The following is a 15,608-nucleotide window of genomic DNA, read 5'->3' as shown; positions in this document are numbered from 1 at the left end:
TGAGGAGTGGAGAGAAATGTGTGACTCTAGCCATCTTTTCGTTTTTTTTTTTCATTCCATCAGTGATTTATTCTGGGCCTGTCTCCCCCTTCTAGATGGTAAGCATCTTAAAGGCAGGGATTGGATCTTTTATTCCTATTGTACTCTCCTAAGTGCTTTAAAACAGTGGTCTACATAGACTGTGAGCCTGTTGTTGGGTAGGGACCGTCTCTATGTTGCCGACTTGTACTTCTGAAGCTCTTAGTACAGTGCTCTGCACACAGTAAGCACTCAATAAATACGATTGAATGAATGAATGAGTAGGGCCTCCACCAATTAACTGATTCGGTGGCAGAAACATCGAAACAGAAACCAGACCAAAATGTCTCATTATAAACCTTGAAAATTCCAGGACACCCATTTAGCCAGGTTTGAGCCCTTAAAAGATGGATTGCACTTCAGCAGGCTGAGCGGCAAAGACTCTTTCCAAGTAGCAATCAATCAATCAATCAATCGTATTTATTGAGCGCTTACTGTGTGCAGAGCACTGTACTAAGCGCTTGGGAAGTACAAGTCGGCAACATATAGAGACATATAGAGACAGTCCCTACCCAACAGCGGGCTCACAGTCTAGTAGCAAAAGCTCTCTAGAGTAAACGAGAAATATGGAAGTTTGACTCCCAAGATGAAATGCAATTCTAATCATCTCCTATTAAAATTAAATCTTGGTTCAGAAGCTAAAAATGAGGAGCTTCATCAGTTGGGGTGAAACCGCTCCAGGACTACGGCCCCGGCCCGGTTAGGCCCCAGTGAAAAACGCCAGCCGGCTTGCAGCCTGCATTCTGGTGCCAAGAGTGTTAAAGAGCCCCCGCTTCACCTGTTTCACTGTCAACTACTTACGGCTTTAAATAGGCCCCGATCTAATTCTGCTGCTTCTTTTAGTTGGGTAGAGTCAGGTTACGGGAGCGGGGACAAAATAATAAAATTAATGTCAGGCAGTTTTATCGTATCCACCAGTCTCCCCTACTTTCCGTCCCCTCTCTCCAGCCCTGTCCCTGCACCAAGGTTCCCGGCAACCATGCCGCTGGTTAAAGTTCCAGGTAGGTGACTTAAATTGCCCAGACAGCTCCAATTTGGTTGTTGGGTTTTTTTTCTTGTGTAAGATACAAATCTTTTACGTCGGTGTTCATAGCAACTTGAAGCGACGTGTAGAAGCAGCATGGCTCAGTGGAAAGAGCCTGGGTTTGGGAGTCAGAGGTCATGGGTTTGTATCCCGCCTCCACCACTTGTCAGCTGTGTGACTTTGGGCAAGTCACTTAACTTCTCTGTGCCTCAGTTACCTCACCTGTAAAATGGGGATTATGTCTGTGAGCCCCATGTGGGACAACTTGATTACTTTGCATCTACCCCAGCGCTTAGAACAGTGCTTTGCATGTAGTAAGCACTTAATAAATGCCATTATTGTTATTATTATTATTGTTATAATGGATTACCACAAAATTGGTCATTTCCAGGACTGTGGTTGGGAGAGGAGATAAAGAATCACCATAATGTGTTAACTGGATTTGAAAGAGATTATTCAAATTGAGCGTGAATCACATCCATGAGGCTCTCTAAAGTCCTCCGGGGCTGTAAGGTCAGCCGGAATTCTGAGAAAGGGAGTGACAGGGTCTCCTGTGTGAGGAATGACTACAAATTGGAAGAAAGGCAAAAAACGGTGACTGCCAAGCCTCACTCAAATGCATGTTGTCAGCTGAGTGTCTGGGGATTTGCTGAAAGCAATCTGAAGGGCAAGGAGCAGAGAAGGAAAGAAAATGCACAGAAAATGGCCCGCTCCCAAAATCATTGAGTGGTGATAAATCTGAGGCAAATGGGGGTGGGGGGAGGAAGAGGAGTAATAATGATACCCTACTGTGATTCTCTTTTACATTTATCTGCACATTATTTTGTTTGGGAGAAATGACTCATAACACTTTCTGCAAACAGCTCAAGAAAACTGTGAGTATTATATTTATTCTGCCATTTTTTGAAGCCTCAGTTGGATGAACAGTGATTACATTTTAGTTTAGAAAAGATGGTGTTTTCAGCAGTGTTTATGAAATGATACTAATAATAATGATAATGATGGTTACCAGTGTCACAAATAGTCTTTTTAATTGGCTAGCATTTTTCGAGAGTTTCAAACTTTTAACTTTTTGAAATGGAGTTCTAATATTTTGAATATTTTGACTTCTTTCCCATCACTGTAGACAATACCACTATCCTCCCTGTCTCACGAGTCCATAACCTTGGCGCTGTCCTCGATTCATCTCCCTTATTTCACCCAAATATCCAATCTGTCACCAAGTCCTGCCAGTTCTCCCTTCACAACATTGCTAAAATCTGCTCTTTCCTCTCCTTCCAAACTGCTACCGTGTTGATCCAAGCAGTTATCCTATGCCCCCTTGACTCCTGCCTCTACTTCCTTGCTGACTCCTATCTCTCCCCATTCCAGTCCATACTTCATTCTGGTGCACAGATGATTTTTCTTAAAATACATTCATTTGTCTCCCCACTCCTCAAGAACCTACCTCCAATCGCTGCCCATCCATCTCCGCATCAAAACAGGAACTCCTTACCACAACTTTAAAGCACTCAACGAACTCGCCCTACCCTAACTCACCTCACTTATCTCCAACTCACTGGGCCCTAATCTAATCTATCTCACCACCAATCCCTTTCCCAAGTCCTTATCTCCCTTATTTCACCCAAATATCCAATCTGTCACCAAGTCCTGCCAGTTCTCCCTTCACAACATTGCTAAAATCTGCTCTTTCCTCTCCATCCAAACTGCTACCATGTTGATCCAAGCAGTTATCCTATGCCTCCTTGACTCCTGCCTCTACTTCCTTGCTGACCTCCCTGACTCCTATCTCTCCCCATTCCAGTCCATACTTCATTCTGGTGCACAGATGATTTTTCTTAAAATACATTCATTTGTCTCCCCACTCCTCAAGAACCTACCTCCAATTGCTGCCCATCCATCTCCGCATCAAAACAGGAACTCTTTACCACAACTTTAAAGCACTTAGTGAACTCGCCCTACCCTAACTCACCTCACTTATCTCCAACTCACTGGGCCCTAATCTTATCTATCTCACCACCAATCCCTTTCCCAAGTCCTCCCCCTCCCCTGGAACTCCCTCCCTCTCCATATATGCCAGACCACAACTCTCCCTACCATCACAGCATTACTGAGGTCACATCTCCACCAAGAAGCCTTCCCTGATTAAGTCCTCCTTTCCCTGGCTCTCTCTCCCCTCTGTGTCATCTGTACATTTGGATCTTTGACCTTTGGGCATTTGACATTTGCCCCACCCTCAACCCCACAGCACTTACATACATATCTTTAAATTATATATTATAAATTATTTATTTATATTAATGTCTGTCTCCCCCTCTAGACCATAATTCGTTATGGACAGAGAAAGCAACTGCTAATTCTATCGTATTGTGCTCTCTCAACCTCTTAGTACAGTGCTCTGCACATAATAAGGACTCAATATAGATCATTGGTCAATTGAGTGATTCATTCATTTATTAGGCACAGACAGGAAATGTCCTTTTGGATGCCATTTCTTCCTATTGGTTTTACCAAGTCCAGGAGAGAGTATTTAAATGACTGAAAGGAAGGGTCTTCCCTGCTTTATCCTCTTCCTAAATGAAATAAACATTTCCCAGTTCATTTACAAGGACAGTTTATGCAGTTTCCCCCTCCATCCTAATCCTAATGGAGTGTTCTCCTTGGACTGTCTTATTGTAGTTAGGCTATTAAGGTGACTCTAGCAATAAGTCATGATGTCGGATGCAAGACTCCACGGTCTTGCCTTCCAAGCAGGAATTTAGAAAGCAGTGTTGAGAAATAGACGTGTTATCCTGATTTGGGGTAAGGAGCCAAGCATGACTCCCTTTTCCCAAGTTTCCTGCAACCGCTAGATTCAGGGTCATCGCCCTCCCTGAGTAGCCCTTAGAAGCTGGAGCTCGGGAGCAGAGAGCCAAACTTAGAAAAAAATCAAATATCTTGTAACTCAAAATCTCTGTGAAAGTGTAACGATGAGGGAACTCATGATCATTCATGAAAAAAGAAACAGTGGTTCCTCTGGTTATGATTACCTATCCCAAACTTGCAGATATTCCACTGTGTAGACAGTACTAGGATTAGGTTTGTCAGCATAATTATTCATTCATTCATTCATTCAATCGTATTTATTGAGTGCTTACTGTGTTCAGAGCACTGTACTAAGCACTTGGGAAGTACAAGTCGGCAACATATAGAGACGGTCCCTACCCAACAACAGGCTCACAGTCTAGAAGGGGGAGACAGACAACAAAACAAAACACGTAGACAGGTGTCAGAATGATCAGAACAAATAGAATTAAAGCTATATGCACATCATTAACAAAATAAATAGAATAGTAAATATGTACAAGTAAAATAAATAGAGTAATAAATCTGTACAAATATATATATACAAGTGCTGTGGGGAAGGGAAGGAGGTATGGCAGAGGGTATGGGGAGAAAGAGAGGAAAAAGGGGGATCAGTTTGGGAAGGCCTCCTGGAGGGGGTGAGCTCTCAGTAGGGCTTTGAAGGGAGGAAGAGAGCTAGCTTGGCGGATGGGCAGAGGGAGGGCATTCCAGGCCAAGGGAAGGACATGGGCCAGGGGTCGATGGTGGGACAGGTGAGAACAAGGTACAGTGAGGAGGTTAGTGGCAGAGGAGCAGATGGTGCGGGCTGGGCTGGAGAAGGAGAGAAGGAAGGTGAGGTAGGAGGGGGCGAGGTGATGGACAGCCTTGAAGCCGAGAGTGAGGAGTTTTTGCTTGATGTGTACATTGACAGGCAGTCACTGGAGATTTTTGAGAGGGGGAGTAACATGCCCAGAGCGTTTCTGCAAAAAGATGATCGGGGCAGCAGAGTGAAGTATAGACTGAAGAGGGGAGAGACAGGAGGATGGGACATCAGAGAGGAGGCTGATGCACTAATCCAGTCGGGAGAGGATGAGAGATTGAGCCGGCCAGGTAGCGGTTTGGATTGTTGGCTGGTGACAATTTGCCTAAAACTAAATGCCTTTAAGTCAATAAACCAAAAGCCTGAAGTTCCATCCCCAGTCATCCTACCATCTGGCAATCAATCTCGAGCAGGCAAATTGAAGCTGCTTTTCAGATGGCCAAACCCGAAGTCAATCAGTCAATCATATTTATTGAGCGCTTACTGTGTGCAGAGCAAATCCCCACTCCACCACTTGTCTGCTGTTGACCTTGGGCAAGTCACTTCACTTCTCTGTGCCTCAGTTACCTCACCTGTAAAATGGGGATTAAGACTGTGAGCCCCACGTGGGACCATCTGATTACGTTGTTTCTACCCCGGCACTTAGAACAGTGCTTGGCACATAGTAAGCACTTCACAAATAATATCATTATTATTATTACAAAATAACAATAAACAGACATATATACATGTATATATGTATATATGTTTGTACATATTTATAACTCTATTTATTTATTTATTTTACTTGTACATATCTATTCTATTTATTTTATTTTGTTAGTATGTTTGGTTTTGTTCTCTGTCTCCCCCTTTTAGACTGTGAGCCCACTGTTGGATAGGGACTGTCTCTATATGTTGCCAATTTGTACTTCCCAAGCGCTTAATACAGTGCTCTGTACATAGTAAGCGCTCAATAAATACGATTGATGATGATGATGATGACACATTCCCTGCCCACAGCGAGCTGGTGGAGGTGGTCCAGAGTGGACAAGAGGTTGCCTAAACTCCTTCCCTTTCTTCCCCTCCTCTCCCTTCTTTTCTTCAGCAGCTGAACTGGGTCATTCCTTGAAATTTCCAACTTGACTCAATCCATCAATCTCTCATTCGATGATATTTATTGAGCACTTACCAAGTGCAGAGCACTCTACTAAGCTCTTGGGAGAGTACAACAGCTTTAGCAGACATGTTCCCTGCCCGTAATGAGCTGACAGACTCCAGTGATGTGTTTCTGGCCAGGCTGGAGACTCAAAGGAACAATCCTAGGTGGGCCAGGTGGGCTATGGGGGGATCACCGCCACTACTGTCTCTCAGCAGTCACGCCTTAGCAGCTGCTCCCAAATGGCAGGTGGAACTATAGCTACCTGGACAACAGCACGGCCTAGGAGATAGGACATGGGCCTCGGAGTCAAAGGACCTGGGTTCTAATACCATCTCTGCCATTTGTCCGCTGTGTGACCTTGGACAAGTCACTTAACTTCTCTGTGCCTCAGTTACCTCATCTGAAAAATGGGGTTAAGACTGAGAGCCCCATGTGGGACAGGGACTGTGTCCAGCCCAATTATCTTGTATCTACTACAGTGCCTGTTACAGCGCCTGGCACGTAGGAAGTGCTTAACAGATGCAGCAATTATTATTATTAATAATTATTAGTCGGGGTCCTGGCTAGTGGCGCTGTGATCTGGACCAAAGACAGATAAGGAGTGGTTGGGAGAACGAGTGTCTGTCTTTCTGCCTATCTTCCTTTCCCTCCCCCATCTCTCCCCCTTTCTCACCCTCCTTTCTCTCTGTCTCTTTCAGTTTTTTCCCCACTCCCTCTCACACTGCTTTATGTGAGGCAGGGGATGGGGAAGAAGGGAAGGGTCCTTGCCTCTTGCCCCAAAGCTGAGGGTTTTGGATGGGCTTCTCAAAGTCACCTTAATGTGTCTGGAATTGATTTGGTTTTGTCAGTGACCGGCCTTCGGTCAGTTTGGTTTTAGGCCATCTATTATCTGTTGTTTTCTTAATGCTACTAGTTAAATGCTTACTCTGTATCAAGCTCTGTACTAGGCGCTGGGTTAGATACAAGATAATCCGGTTGGGCATAGTCCCTGTGTCCCACGTGGGACAGCCTATGTAGTTTCTCACAGTTTACTCTGTATAACAGTGCTCTGCACATAGTAAGCGCTTAAGAAATGCCATTATTATTATTATTATGTATATATGCTTGTACATATTTATTACTCTATTTATTTATTTATTTTACTTGTACATATCTATTCTATTTATTTTATTTTGTCAGTATGTTTGGTTTTGTTCTCTGTCTACCCCTTTTAGACTGTGAGCCCACTGTTGGGTAGGGACTGTCTCTATATGTTGCCAACTTGTACTTCCCAAGCGCTTAGTACAGTGCTCTGCACACAGTAAGCGCTCAACAAATACGATTAATTGATTGATTGATTGATTCCCCCAGATCACAGACTTGGGCTGCAGGTGCTTGCGGCCTAGGGAGGAATCGCTTCTTTCCCTGGGGAAATGAGTTGGGATTTGAATGTGTTTACTCTTCTGACTGTAAAATGTACTTAAGATTTCTCCAGAACTCAGCAGAGACTTGCATTCGTCAACAGGGTTTTTATGATATCTGAATTCTTGTTTTCAGTTCCCCAAACTGTGAACTTTATACAACAAATAAACGTTGCAGAAAAGCCCAAGTCAATGTCTTAGACTTTTTGGCGGGGGCTGGGGGGGTGGCTAAATTTTCCATGTGAAAAGTAGGTCACATTCTAGATTGCAGACTTCTCTAATTTTGACCATGGTGTAATCACCCTCTCCTTTTATAACAGTAGTAGTAGCATTTATGGAGCACCCACTTGATGCGGTGTTCTGTAGTAATTATGGTACTTTCTTAAGTGCTTACTATGTGCCAGGCACTATACTAAGCGCTGGGGTGGATACAAGCAAATCGGGTTGGACACAATCCCTGTCCCACGTGGGGCTTACAGTCTCAAGCCCCGTTTCATAGTTGAGGTAAGTGAGACCCAGAGAAGTTAAGTGACTTGCCCAAGGTCACATAGCAGACAAGTGAAAGAGCCAGGATTAGAACCCATGCTCTACCCATTATGCCATGCTCCTTCTGTGAGCCCCATGTGGGGCCCTGGGCTATGTCCAACCTGATTACGTATTTATTCTGTTTACTTTATTTTGTTAATATGTTTTGTTTTGTATTACTCTATTTATTTATTTTATTTGTACATATTTATTTATTTATTTTATTTTGTTAGTATGTTTGGTTTTGTTCTCTGTCTCCCCCTTCTAGACTGCGAGCCCGCTGTTGGGTAGGGACCGTCTCTATATGTTGCCGACTTGTACTTCCCAAGTGCTTAGTACAGTGCTCTGCACACCGTAAGCGCTCAATAAATACGATTGAATGAATGAATGAATGATTATCTGTATCTACCCCAGTATTTAATACAGTGCCTGGCACATAGTAAGCACTTAACAAACACTAACAACAACAAGTACACTTTTCTGCTGTTGTTTTCTCCCTTGGAATTTGTTCTGACTGCCTATCAGAGAAGCAGCGTGGCTCAGTGGAAAGAGCCCGGGCTTGGGAGTCAGAGGTCATGGGTTCTAATCCCGGCTCTGCTGTGTGACCTTGGGCAAGTCACTTCACTTCTCTGAGCCTCAGTTCCCTCATCTGTCAAATGGGGATGAAGACTGTGAGCCCCACGTGGGACAACCTGATCTCCTTGTATCCCTCCAGCACTTAGGACAGTGCTTTGCACATAGTAAGCGCTTAACAAAAGCCTTCATTATTATTATTATAATATGATCATTATTACATCATGATCATTAATGACATATCAATGAAAATGATATAATATAGAATAATGATATTTTATCAATGATAATAATAGTGTAGGGCCTGTTCCATGTCCCACCCCCACCCACCCCTATAAATATAAGATTGCTTTCCTTGTAGACGGTGAGCCCACTGTTGGGTAGGGACTGTCTCTATATGTTGCCAACTTGTACTTCCCAAGCGCTTAGTACAGTGCTCTGCACACAGTAAGCGCTCAATAAATACGATTGATTGATTGATTGACTGGTATTTGCTAAGCGCTTACTATATGCCAGGCACTGTACTAAATGCTGGGGTGAATACAAGCAAATCGGGTTGGACACCGTCCCTATCCCTCATGGAGCTCACAGTCACACTCCCCATTTTTCAGATGAGGTAACGGAGGCGCAGAGAAGTTAGGTGACTTGTCCAAGGTCACACAGCAGGCAAGTGGCGGAGCAAGGATTAGAACCAATGACATTTTGACTCTCAGGCCCGTGCTCTATCCACTATACCACGCTGCTGGGAAGCCCTGGAGAGTCCCAGCCTAACTACATCCACAGTTCTGGGAATCAGCGGGTCTCAGAACTAACCATCTCCCTGGAATTCTGAGGCCCAGGATTATGCGGGAGCCGGTCTGATGGGAGTCCATGGCCCAAGGGAATGGAGCCCTCGGAAGAAGACCAGAGTCGGCTGGATCCTGGCCCAGATTGAAAAGGTTTTGATGGGGCTAGGTCAGTCCCGACACACCGGGAACAGAAACGAGAAGCCGATCAATGGCTCAACCTTCGGGGATGTAATCTTCTTTAATTAGATCCCTTCTCTGCGAGTTGTCCAAAACTGCGCAGATGATCTCACTTCCTTTTTGCTTAAAGCTCCCAAAATACCTCGCTGATTTGAATCTGCCTAGAAAACGTTAACGGAGAAGCTTTCTGGAACTGGAACTGAGCCTAGTGAAGAAGACAGTCCCCTGTGCTCTCCTACTGTAACTTCCTAAAGAGGAGTGCATAAGTAATGAAAAAATGATTTATATTAACGCCTTTACTGGACTCTAGACCGTGAGCTCGTTGTGGACAGGGAATTGTTGTACCGTACTCTCCCAAGGGCTTAGTACAGTGCTCTGCACACAGTAAGCAGTGAATAAATACCATCGATTGATTGGTAGTCGTTATGAATGAATGAGTGAAAGAATGAATATATATGCCTCCCTGCCACGACTAGATTCATTCTATCTTCTCTCATTATTGTATCACTTTGTCTGGCCGTTTGCCGTCCTCATTATTGCTACCCTTGATAGAATGAGGTACTCCAGGAGGCTGGGACTTATAATAATAATAATAATAATAATAATAATAATAATAATGGCATTTATTAAGCACTTACTATGTGCAAAGCACTGTTCTAAGCACTGGATCAAAAGATATGTCAAATGCCAAACGAAATGAGGGCTAAGTGTGCATGTCAAGCTCAGGTAAACCAGGCCAGACCTCTTTCCCAACAACATGGGAGCTTTTGGGGAAGATTGGCTCTCTTCCTCTGAGAACCTGAAATCTCTTTACTGATAAATAGAGAAGCAGTGTGGCTCAGTGGAAAGAGCAAGGGCTTTGGAGTCAGAGGTCATGGGTTCAAACCCCGGCTCTGCCAATTGTCAGCTGTGTGACTTTGGGCAAGTCACTTCACTTCTCTGTGCCTCAGTTACCTCATCTGTAAAATGGGGATTAAGACTGTGAGCCCCCCAAGGGACAACCTGATCATCTTGTAACCTCCCCAGCGCTTAGAACAGTGCTTTGCACATAGTAAGTGCTTAATAAATGCCATCATTATTATTATTATAAATTATTGCTGACATTCTCATTTTAATGGCTTAGTGGAAAGAGCCTGGGCTTGGGAGTCGGAGGTCATGAGTTCTAATTCTGACTCCTCCACTCATCAGCTTTGTGACTTTGGGCAAGTCGCTTAACTTAGAGAAGCACCGTGGCTCAATGGAAAGAGCACGGGCTAAGGAGTCAGAGGTCATGAGTTCAAATCCCAGCTCCACCAATTGTCAGCTATGTGACCTTGGGCAAGTCACTTAACTTCTCTGTGCCTCAGTTCCTTCATCTGTAAAATGGGGATTAAGACTGTGGGACAACCTGATTACTTTATATCTACCCCAGCGCTTAGAACGGTGCTTGGTACATAGTAAGCACTTAACAAATACCATCGTTATTATTATTATTTTACAGAAACTAGAAAATACATAAAGGAACAGAGAAAAGCAACTGAAATGATAGGGAGATGGTGTAGCTTCTGTAGGAGGATAGATGGAAAAAATAAGGACTCTTCAAGTGGGGAAACTGCAGATCGAGAGGAGATATGTTTGAAGTTTTTATAAAAGTGCGAAGGCTTAAAAGGGGCACAGATTGTTTTTCACCAAATCCCCTAACAGGAGGAGGAGAAGGAGGCAGGAGTCACTGGAGTTTGAAGGTAGTAGTTCACTTCAAACAAAGGACAACTTCATCAGAAAAGAAAGTGTCAAACATATGGGATTTATTACAGTATGAAGCCATACAGGCAGAAAATAGCAATGCACTCCTGGAGGGTTTGGATCAATTCATGTTAGAAGAAAAACGTGCGGAAGGCACATCCCAGACGACTAGATTGCATGTTGAGGAGAACAACCATACCACAATTTCTCTGAGAGTCCTTTGATGCCACTGTCTGAAGCAGGACTGAACATAGTGGACCACTGGTCTCATCCAGTGAGGCAGTTCTTAGCAGTTACTGTAAAACAAAGACATACCAGAGGTGAACGGCCTTGATCGAAGCCAGACATTTAGGTAAGGTCATAACTTAAAGAAAAGTAGAGGAGTTCTGACCTCTAAATCTTTACCCTAAGACATGTATACTGAACCCTTCACCATCATAAAGCTACTTTCTCAGAGTTGGTGGATGGTTGGGATGGGAGAAGTGTGCAGAACTCACAGAAACTTTTGCACAGAGGAGGGAAAGGATAGATCTGCAAGGAATAATTGAGACCCATTTAGGGAGTTATGCTGATTTAAGGAACTGCGTTGTAAATAGAAGTTGAGCAAACAGGAGGAGTGTAAATCAGATAGTTGAATTCTGCCATGTTTTCAGAGCCCAGATGTGAGGGAAGCACAGTTTGCATCCTCTGCAATCCCTTGTTAGGAGACAGCTGCACAATGATCTGTAAAAACTTCCTTCTTTAGGTATGGATGATGCAATGCGTAGCTTGGCTGAAAGAGTTTTTGCCTCTGAAATGAAGGATGAGGGAGGTCGACATGAACTCTCCCCATTTGATGTGGATGAAATATGCCCCATTTCTCACCACGAAATGCAAGCTCACATATTCCAGCAGGAGATGAAAACTCCCGAAGGAAGAGGGTAAGACGCGTGGGATGGGAAAATAAAATATTCTCGGAGAAATTGCCAGGGCAGTAAACAGCAGAAGGACGAGACTGAATCGGTCAATCATACGTGTTGAGAGCTTACTGTTTGTGGACAACTGTACTAAGCGCTTGGGAGAGTACAATATAAAATTATAAAGGGCATATTTCCTGCCCTAAATGAGCTTACAGTGCGGAGGAGACTATCTGGACTGCAACCCAGATCAATGAGTGACCCTTTCCTCCGAGTCAGCTGGGCCCAATCCAGAGACGAACAAGATGCCATTGTCCAGAAGGAGGTCTGGTGTCAGGCATACTTGTACACAGCAGTTATGTACACATCTTTAAATTATTTTTTCATATTAATGTCTGTCTCCCCCTCTAAACTATAACCTCACTGTAGGCAGGGAACATTTCTGGTAATTCTGTTGTACTGTGCTCTCCAGTAGTGCTCTGCACATAGCAAATCAGCATAGCTTAGTGGCAAGAGCATGGCTTTGGGAGTCAGGGGATGTGGGTTCTGATCCTGGCTCCGCCACTTGCCTGCTGTGTGACCTTGGGCAAGTCACTTCATTTCTCTGGGCCTCAGTTACCTCATCTGCAAAATGGGGATTGAGACCGTGAGCCCCACGTGGGGAAACCTGTTTACCCTGCATCTACCCCAGCGCTTAGAACACGCTTGGCACATAGTAAGTGCTTAACAAATGCCATCATCATTATTATTAATAGTAGTAGTAATGCTCAATAAATACGATTGATTTGATTGAATGATTGAGCCACCTCTGCATTTGCTCCCCACTGGAAAAGTAGATCAATCAAACAATCAATCGGAGGTATTTACTGAGCATTGACTGAGTGCTGAGCTCTGTACTAAGCACTTGGGAAAGTACAATACACAGAGTTGGTAGATATATTCCCTGTCTACAAGGAGCTTAGAGTCTAGAGGGGAAGACTGACATTTAAATAAATTAAGGATAGGTAAATAAATGCTGTGAGGCTGAGGGTGGGGGATACAGCTCCAATTGCAAGGGTGACAAACAATCTATGCCTTCAACATCTAGTTCAATTTTTAATAATAATAATGATAACTGTGGTATTGTTCAGCATTTATGAGGCATCAAGCACTGGGGCAGAAATGACAAAGTCCAATCAAATACAGTCCTGGAAGAGTTGTTGTTCTATGGTATTAAATTTGAGAAGCAGCATAGCCCAGTGGAAAGAGCCTGGGCCTTAAAGTCTGAGGACCTGGATTCTAATCTCAGCTCTGCCAATTATCTGCTCTATGTCCTTGGGCAAGTCACTCAACTTCTCTGTGCCTCAGTTTTCTCCACTGTAATTTGGGAATTAAATCCTACTCCCTGATTAACTCGTACCTACTCCTGTGCTCAGAACAGTGCTTGATACATAGTAAGTGCTTAGCAAATATAATAATAATTGTAATAATCATAAAAATTACCACCACTGCTAGAGGAGGACCCCTGACTTTGCCAGGGCAGGTGAAAAGATAGCTGCCACCCCTGGGTTGGACTAGTGATGGATGATGTGTTTCCTTAGCAGGACTGAAGTTGGACCAAGTTGGAAATTCCTCTGCCTCTGATCCACACCCAATTTCTTAGGCTTTTTATGGCACTGCAACAATGGGCTTCTCTGTGAACATAAATGTCGCCTGCTACAGCAGGTAGAGGTGGATGTGAACGCACATCCTGGAAATACTTGCCTTGATCATTCTCCAACCCCTACTCTCCTAAACGATCGCTTCAGAGGGTTTCAAAGTTGCCTAAAATTTCATTCCACAGTGAAACAACATCTGTCCCCGAGGGACAGCTGGTGGGGCTGAGTTTGCTCTCTTTAACCCAGGAAGAAACGTTTTCAGAGTCGGAAGACGGTTGTTCTGTCTCATCCATCACTGGAGGAACCTTCAACAAATCTGCCTGCTACTGATGACCGCGTTTCCTCATCCCCATTATACCAGACAGTGCCTGACTTCCAGAGAGTTCAGATTACCGGTGACTACGCCTCTGGGGTGAGCTTCTCTTACCTAAAACACTGCAGTCAGACCGCAAAGTGCCATATTCTACTTGTCTATCGGAACACCCTCTTCTGGGCACTCCCCTGGCCCTCTCCCTCGCTATTATTTTTCTTCCTCTAGAATGTAAGTTCGTTGTGGGCAGGGAACATGCCTTGCTAACTCTCTTGCATTGTACTCTCCCAGGACCTTAGTCCAGTGGTCTGCACATAGTAAGCACTCAATAAATACCACTGATCGATGATTGATTGATTGTTTTTCATAGCAATGCCGCCCTGTGCCATGAGCATTGGAAGGATAGATTAGCTCACACTTGGACAGATCGATCAATCAATCAATTGTATTATTGTTTAAAGTAACACTAGTAATAATGGTATTTGTTAAGCACTTACTTTTTGCCAGGCACTGTACCAAGTGCTGGGGTGGATACAGAGAAAATCGAGTTGGACACAGTCCCCGTCCCATGTGGGGCTCACAGTCTCAATCCCCATTTTACAGACGAGGTAACTGAGGCACAGAGAAGTGAAGCGACTTGCCCAAGGTCGCATAGCAGACAAGTAGCATAGCCAGAATTAGAACCCATGAGAAGCAGTGTGGCTCAGTGGAAAGAGCACGGGCTTAGGAGTCAGAGGTCATGGGTTCAAATCCCGGCTCAGCCACTTGTCACCTGTGTGACTTTGGGCAAGTCACTTCACTTCTCGGGGCCTCAGTTACCTCTTCTGTAAAATGGGGATTAAGACTGTGAGCCCCACGTGGGACAACCTGATCACCTTGTATCCTCCCTAGCACTTAGAACAGTGCTTTGCACATAGTAGGCACTTAACAAATGCCATTATTATTATTATTATTATTGTTCTGACAACCAGTCCCATGCTCTATCCACTATGCCATGTATTTATTGAGTGCTTGCTTTGTGCAGAACACTGTATTCCCTGGGAATTCCCAAAACAGAGGTAGATGCTCTGGTGCCACTAAGGGTCGTAAGTGCATTGACAGGCAGAGAGATGGGAGGGAGAGCCTGGGAGCAGCATAAATAGAAAAATGACTCCTTCAAACAGAAAGTGGAGCTACGTTCTGAAATCCGCAGCTTACTCTCTTCTCTGTACTGCAAACCGCATTGCTCCCCTCTTTGGTTTCTTGTAGATCCTAAGAAAGCACTGCACCATTTTAAACAAGCTTTTGTAGTGGGGAGCAAGGTTTCTATTTGAGAATGCAGGACACTGGTGACAATCTGGTTTCACCCATCCTTTGCTGCTGAGGAGAGGAGAATCTTACCACTAAAATGTGAGCTCTTATGTGTTCCTTCCCAAGAGTTCATTTCAGGAAAATGGGACAGGGAAGTGCCATAAGGTACAGTCCCATATATAGGGAATGTCAAGAAACCCTGTGATTTGATGTACAGGCTAGTAAATCCACAATAAACCAATCCGGCCTCCCTACCCTTCCCAGAGCTCTTGTCCAGGTAACAAATCTCTACCACATGGACTGGCAACACCAGCAGGAAATCGACAAAACTAAAGCCAACGAGCACACACCCCAACTGCAGTTTTTATAGCCAGTCCCTGGCCCTCTTCTCAGGTGACTGTTTG

General features: G+C 44.2%; 1 protein-coding gene across 1 annotated transcript in view; it reads left to right on the top strand.

The window, feature by feature from the left end:
- The first annotated feature begins 967 nt into the window (after positions 1 to 967).
- The window catches only part of AMPD1 (adenosine monophosphate deaminase 1), a 29,625-nt gene continuing 14,984 nt past the window's right edge, over positions 968 to 15,608 (top strand). The window contains exons 1-3 of the mRNA XM_038749432.1: positions 968 to 1,079; positions 11,817 to 11,991; positions 13,851 to 14,016. Coding sequence (XP_038605360.1) covers positions 968 to 1,079; positions 11,817 to 11,991; positions 13,851 to 14,016 — 453 coding nt within the window. The remainder of the gene's footprint in view (positions 1,080 to 11,816; positions 11,992 to 13,850; positions 14,017 to 15,608) is intronic.

The sequence above is a fragment of the Tachyglossus aculeatus genome, chromosome 7 (assembly GCF_015852505.1).
Source record: "Tachyglossus aculeatus isolate mTacAcu1 chromosome 7, mTacAcu1.pri, whole genome shotgun sequence".
In the NCBI taxonomy this organism is placed as follows: Eukaryota; Metazoa; Chordata; class Mammalia; order Monotremata; family Tachyglossidae; genus Tachyglossus; species Tachyglossus aculeatus.
Note: the sequence above shows the minus strand (reverse complement) of the source record. Positions and strands in the feature narration are given on the sequence as shown.